The following is a 6957-nucleotide window of genomic DNA, read 5'->3' as shown; positions in this document are numbered from 1 at the left end:
TCGTCGCTCCATGGTTGTCAGTCACCCCTTCACAGTAAAGTATTGTGATTCTGGTTCTGGTTCTGACCTTCTTTAAAGCTGCTTGCGTCCACTCTGGCTCTCAGGGTTTACTACTGGCAATACATTTTTTCAAATATTGGGGTTTTATCTTCCAAAGGATTTGAGTGTTATCCTTTTAAAAATATCCCTCCTCCAACAATTATAAAATATCATAATTATAATAAAAATTATAATAAAAATTACAAAGCTTTTTTTAACACACGTGCAGTTCTTGTTGCAGACACGTTTTGCAGTTAGAAGTACGCCAATAGGTTTTTACTATTATTATCATGATTATTGTTGTTATTATTAAATAAAAGATTTTAGTTGTTCTTTTGTGTAATAAATGACGCGTGGTTATTAAAATTCTATTCTTTACAAAGTCGCTTCACACCTGTAAAACAAAGCGAGTTACATCATTTGCTTTTCGTTTCGCGGCGAACGTTCCAGTCGAGCTGTCAGGCGGCTTGTGCCAGTTTTCCAGGGCGCGCACGCGGACCCCGGACAGCAGCCGAGCATGCCGGGCCGTCTGCAGAGCGCGAGCGCTCCGCTCCGCTCCGGTCTGCGGTGACGGGCAAGTCCAGACCGGGTTGTGGGTGTGGTGAGAGGCATGACGCCGGGCTGCTTTACCCGAGCGTTCACACTCGAACTCTGACGTATCACCGCATGCAGCCAGGGGATCAGCGCGACTCGCTGTCCCGCACACGCATCCGGACACTCACTCGGGGAGAACCTAGAGGAGAACCCTCAGGAGAACCTAGGGGAGAACCCTCAGGAGAACCTAGGGGAGAACCCTCAGGAGAACCTAGAGGAGAACCTAGAGAAGGACGAGAGAGGACGGCAGCGGCGCAGCTTGTTTCACACGCGTGAGGCTGACGGTGCTCGAACCCACGCCTCACGTTCATGGACCTGCTATTCCGACCCGCAGACCGACGGAGCGGGACCGCCGAGAGACAGCAGGACGCGGAGGTAAAGACAAACTCCTGCTCGGCACGCAAGTTGGTCATGCGGACACGTTTGTGGTTTGTAGTGCAGCCTGTTTTCTCTCCGAACCGTCGTTATGCGGGGGGGAGGAGGGGGAGGGGGGGTACACCCGGGAGCGGACAGCAATGCGAACAGAGTCGTTTCAGAAAGGTTAAAGCGCAATGCTGAAACGCGCCAGCTCAGAACAGGAGCGACACGTGTTGTGACATGACTTTGAACCTGGGTAAGGTGAGCATGGTGCTGCTGCTGCTGCTGCTGACAACAGGTTTGGGTTGTGGTTTGGAAGTTCTGTCGTTCAGTCAGAAGACCCGCATAGTAATGTGTAGCAGTCCACTATATCCCCAGTTTAACCACCCCCCCCTTTTGTCTTTCTCACAGGTTGTTCTTCACTAGTTTTTTTCCTGAAGCGGTTCACTTTCATCCTCTCTGTTATCCTGTCTCTCCATTTCTCTCCATTTCTTTTCCTTCTTTCTTTCTACCTCCCTTCTCTTCTGCCCCTTATCGACGCCCCTTTGCAGAGGCACCATGCGTAGGTTCAGCTCGGAGGGGTCCCTCCTGGACTTGGACTTTCTCCCATGGAGGAGGGTGGAATTGAAAGAGCCAGGCTACGAAAACCAGAGGGCGAGCGGTACGTACACCCCTCACCAGGATGGAAACGGACCGGACGGGAGGCCTGCCACCCTCCCGCCCGCCATCCTGGAAACAGGAGTGAGTAAAGCCGAGAAGGGGGAGCTGACCAAGGAGCACAGCGTCAGCGTGGAGAACCTGCCAGAGAAGCACTGCCTCGAGGTGAGGGTGATCGGAGAAGGGTACAGGGCCTACAGCGACAGCCAGCTGGTCCCGGCGGCTCAGGGCAGCACCGAGAGCATGGGAGGATATGACCAGCCTCCTCCTTCTCCCTCGTCCTCCTCCAATCCTTTTTGCTTTACATCCCACTCCCGGCACCATGCTAGAGCCAAGCTCTCATCAGCCAAGCTACATCTGAAGAATCTGTTTGGACAGGTGAAAACTGGTTATCATGCAGAGGTGTGGGCTCAAATCACATGACTTGGACCCGAGTCAGACTCGTCGCAAATTTGAAGACTTCAGACTTGACCTGAAAAAACTGAAAAAGACTTGCAACTCGACTTTGACTTGTACACCTGTGACTCATGTCTTCACTTGGACTTAAGTCCTTTGACTTGAAAGACTTGGTACCTTCTCTAAGCCCAAGATAGAATGCTTTTAAAAAGTATGCGGCCAACGAACTCTTCATTTCCACTGTTACAGATCCACTTCGAGTCAATCTGTAACAAGCAGAAATGTGAAAAAGCATGCATGATTTGCACACATTTTGTTGCTAAAATTTTTTAAATTGCGTTAAACTTTATGAGAAGCGCATAATGACTTGGGGCATGCTTCTTTGACTTGAGACTTGAGTGCCAAGACTTGAGACTGACTTCTGACCTGGAGAACAACGACCTGGTCCCACCTCTGTTATCATTTTTCCACTTTTCTGCACAAATGCTATACCTACGTCTTAGAGGAATTTTCGTGTCTGCTGTTCGGGGGGGAGTGGAAGTGAGGGGAAGGGATGGTGAAGTGTTCCTTTTGTTCTTTTCAGAGTCCACATTCCTCACACTCAAATCTCTTCAACACTGAACAAAAAGACAGGTGATTATAGCTTTGCTTTCTATCACGTATCCTGATGCTAAGTGACGTGTCTTTACCTATGAAGTTAAACTTGTCCTGATGGTTGTTTCCAAAAGACTTGAAAAAACTGGCCCAACTAGGACTGATGAGCTGTTCTGCCTTTTGACACCAGATGTGATTATAACTACATGCTGTAAAGCCTCTATTGTGTCTGTCTCCACAGTGCTAAAGAGAGGAGGTCTCGTCTACTATTTATGCGCCAGTGGAGTCAGGTGGGCCACAGCAAGGGAAAGTTCAGCAAGGAAGAGCTGGGGAAATGGGCCGAGTCGCTGGACAGCCTCCTGGCAAGTCGAAGTGAGCGCCCACTGACGTTTTCTCCTCTTTATCTCAACTCACATTTACGTTGTGATGTCAGTGTTGTAAGCTGTTTCTGCAGGCATGGCTGGTTTCTGTGTGCTGTGCAATAAATCCCAAAGGCCAGTGGTTTCCCTGACCCCTGCTTGCTCCTATGAATAGAACAGATAGCAAACATCAAGACCGTTAAGAATCACCACTATCACACAGGATGGTGCAGAGTTATTCCTGTTTAGCAGCCTCTCAAACCAGATGGTGCACTGAGATGTCTGAGAGGTCACAGAAGTTGCTGTGGAAAAAGGGTCACGTGATACAGAAATCAGCACATCTCTGCAGAAGGTTTCATCAATCACTCTGCTGTTTCCTCATACCAGTTTCCTGTTGTTCCAGAGACACCTAGTGACACACTACAAATCTAAACCATTTCAAAGCAATCCTCGAATGTCACACAGACCATATTTAAAGTCTTTTTGATTGTTTTGTTTTTGAAATTCTCAGTGTTATTTTTACAGTAATTCTTATAGATCAAGTGATGGATTATTTATTGCTTAGATTTGAACCATTTCCTGAGTTTTCTATAGACTGATGCTCGGCAAGCGAAACAGTTCTTGAATGACTTCAAAAGTAAAGGCTGCTTAATAAATAAATAAGCCCCCTAAGCAAATGCTGATCAGAGCCCAGTTTGAGTGAGCCAACTGTACAGATGCAATATGAGTGAGCATGAACGTGGCTGAGCCTTCTCAACACAGTCCTGTTCCTCATGAACTAACCCCATCAACTACCTGAGGTTTAGGTCATTTTCAGGTCTTTTACCTGTTATTTTGTATGTTATAATGACTAAATGTTTGTTATTTTTGTAGCACAAAAACATAACAATTTAAGAAATGGCATGCATTGAAGTATGATCTTCAGATTATATTTCAATGCATGCTGCAGTATTTGCCTGCAGAGTGAAACTCGGGGCCCCGTTGCAGCGCGGTGCTGATGTCGAGTTCTGTCCAGGCCAGCCATCTTGTGTGAACTATATTGCTGTAACCATTAAGCGTGTCAGCGGCCATGGACTTCCTCCTCCCCCGGCCGTGTTTTGCACAATGACCTGTCACAACTTTCCCAGCAGAGACAGAACATCTAGTCGTGTCACAGCTCTTCTGCAGGAAAGTAGCTGTGCAGCAGCTGGGAGGAAAATGCGACAAACATGGAAACGCATTCCTTATCTGTGTTTGCCTGTATTTACTGTACTTGTGGGATTGTTATGTGAATGTTCCATCTGCGTGCCCTCCCCCCCACCCCCACCCCCACCCCACCCCTGCAGCATGACGTTTGTACATTTTAGGTTGTTCACACCACACTTGTCCTTCCACTCTGCCCCCACCCACCCTGTCCTGTCCTGTCGGCAGTGGGTGTGTCAGTGTTTGGAGCATTCCTGCGCTCTGAGTTTAGTGAGGAAAACCTGCAGTTCTATCTGGCCTGTGAACAGTACAGACACTCGTCCAACAACTTCAGCCTGCAGAGGAGGGCCAAGGACATCTGCACTACCTACATCCAGCAAGGTGCCCCACGAGAGGTACAGGCCTGTTCTCCTGACTCTCCCCGTCGTCACCTTGTTGTCTTCCTCGTCAACGAGTTTGGAAACACCGTCGGTTCTTTCTGACATTTGTTTTTGCCGTTCTCCAGGTGAACCTGGACAGCAAGACCAGACAGCTGACTGTACAGCTGCTGCAGGCGCCATCGCACGCCTCCCTGTCCCACGCACAGAAACGCATCTACTCCCTGCTAGACACTGACTGTTACCCCAGGTTTCTGCAGTCCGACATCTACCTCGCCTTACTCAGAGACGCAGACTAGAGGGAGACATTCTAACTTGGTGTCCACATGGGACAATCGGGGGGACAGTGGCCCATGTCTTCCCCACAGTATATAGTGATAAAGGGAAATAAAGTCAGATGTCTCCTGATGAGGGGATGTGGTCAGTGCTATGTACATACCATTGTTAGGAGCAACTGAAGGGCACATGGATGCCCTGTTAAAAGAGCGAGCTTTAGAGAGCTGTGCATTTGATAGTTTGTTAGCAGGGTGTGCTAACGGCCTGACGTGGAGAATCCAGCTGCAGGCTGACTGAGTAAATGTGGAGGAGGCACTTCTTCCCCTTGGTTTATGTGAACCGTAAAACTATGCACATCTCTTGTTTTAATCATTAAACATCCTGGTCCGTGGCCTCCCTGAGTAGCTGCAGTCCCCACGGTCCAGTGAGCACATTCTGCTTCCTGTGCTGACGGAGAGGAAAAGCAAGTCAGGCAGGAATAAGTGCCGTCGTGAAAAGGGCAAAGTACTACATGAGTTACTTATACGTCAGAAACACACATCCCAGAGGAAAGTCTGATGGGAAGAAATGACAGCGCAGGGATCTCTTTTCAATCAGTCTTTCCAGGGAAGTATTCTAGTGTCCATTTGAAACAGATTATTTTTCATAAAAACAAACTGTACCTTGAGGCCTTATTAGTATGCATGCCAGTGGTTAATGTAATGGGTGCAGTGTGCGCCCTCATCAGAGATGGCTCTTGTAAACCTAAACCACACCCTCATTTAATGTGGCACATGTTCTGTGATGTAACTCACGAGTGTGTACACCACTAGTCTTGGTCTAAACATGTTGGGCAAGTCTGGTGACAAATAAAATCCACTTTTGTATCTGCAGAACTTGTGCTTATTGAAGTGGAGTTATTCCAACATGAAGGCTCTGTCTGCCGGTCTGCAGCTCAGACCGGTGCTGGGTTTACTCAGTGCTCTCTGACCCACGCTGCTTGGATATGTATATTTTATACCCCCCCCCTTTTCTTCCCAATTGTTCTTGGCCAATTACCCCACTCTTCTGAGCTGTCCTGGTCTCTGCTCCACCCCTCTGCTGATCCGGGGAGGGCTGCAGACTACCACATGCCTCCTCCAATACATGTGGAGTCACCAGCCACTTCTTTTCACCTGATAGTGAGAAGTTTCACCAGGAGGACGTAGCATGTGGGAAGATCAGGCTATTCCCCCCAGTTCCCCCTCCCCCCTGAACAGGTGCCCCGACTGACCAGAGGAGGCGCTAATGCAGCGACCAGGACACATACCCACATCCAGCTTCCCACCCGCAGACACGGCCAATTGTCTGTAGGGATGGCTGACCAAGCCGGAGGTAACACGGGGATTCGAACTGGCGATCCCCGTGTTGGTAGGCAACGGAATAGACCGCCACGCTACCCGGACACCCCCGCTGCTTGGATATTTAAATTAAGACCTTCCTGTATCTTGTCCTTTGGCAGATGAGCAGGACACACCACGAGCATCACACAGCAGCACTGCGGTCTGCCTGGTGACCCGTCTGCTGCCTCTGACCTGCAGCATCACTAACACTGCTCAGGCGATCATACCCAGCTTTAACCAGCACAAACTTCACTGAATTAATCCTCAGCGCAACTTCCTTTTGCAAGCGGACCCATTATCTATCCAGCTGTCTGTCTCTTTTAGCAATCTGACGTAGTGTCTTCACTGGGAAGCTCATCTGGTATTGAGCGGTTCTTGGTCACTACAGCGGAGGGCCATGAACAAGTGGGTTTGTTTAGTGTCGGTTGTGTATCTCCACATCCAGGAGGAGACAGGACCTACATTACTACAGCCATCACAGCTGTCACGTGAGCGTGCCCGAGTACCGGCGAATGCTGTTCATATGGAGGACGACGAAGATTGGAAGGAGATGCTCATGTGTTAGATTACATGTGGGAGGCCAGCGTTAAAACCATGTAATGGCTGCTCGCTGAGCGGCGGCGGCCATATTCTGTCAGGAGAGCCGTTACATGATGCTTATCAAACATGTACAGTACACACCAGACTGTCATGTTAATGAGGTCACTGAAACCAGCCAAGACTCTTCACCATCACAGCGGACTTTATATTCTGGCACCATGTGTG

The 6957-nt window shown here is 48.9% G+C and overlaps 1 protein-coding gene across 1 annotated transcript; it reads left to right on the top strand.

The window, feature by feature from the left end:
• The first annotated feature begins 703 nt into the window (after positions 1-703).
• si:ch211-152p11.4 (regulator of G-protein signaling 1) lies at positions 704-5700 on the top strand. Its single transcript, XM_056298692.1, has 6 exons — positions 704-1008; positions 1542-2025; positions 2627-2676; positions 2879-3009; positions 4407-4573; positions 4684-5700. Exons 2-6 carry the CDS (start codon positions 1549-1551, stop codon positions 4852-4854), a joined length of 996 nt encoding a protein of 331 aa, XP_056154667.1. The 5' UTR covers positions 704-1008; positions 1542-1548; the 3' UTR covers positions 4855-5700.
• The last annotated feature ends 1257 nt before the right edge of the window (positions 5701-6957 follow it).

Source organism: Lampris incognitus, chromosome 18, assembly GCF_029633865.1.
Source record: "Lampris incognitus isolate fLamInc1 chromosome 18, fLamInc1.hap2, whole genome shotgun sequence".
Classification (NCBI taxonomy): Eukaryota; Metazoa; Chordata; class Actinopteri; order Lampriformes; family Lampridae; genus Lampris; species Lampris incognitus.
This window is presented reverse-complemented; position numbering and strand designations above follow the sequence as displayed.

Coding starts and splice junctions, on each gene's coding strand:
- si:ch211-152p11.4 (XM_056298692.1), top strand. CDS start 1,549: ATGCGTAGGTTCAGCTCGGAGGGGTCCCTCCTGGACTTGGACTTTCTC. Junction 2,026..2,626: donor TGAAGAATCTGTTTGGACAG/GTGAAAACTGGT, acceptor TGTTCTTTTCAG/AGTCCACATTCCTCACACTC. Junction 2,677..2,878: donor AACACTGAACAAAAAGACAG/GTGATTATAGCT, acceptor CTGTCTCCACAG/TGCTAAAGAGAGGAGGTCTC.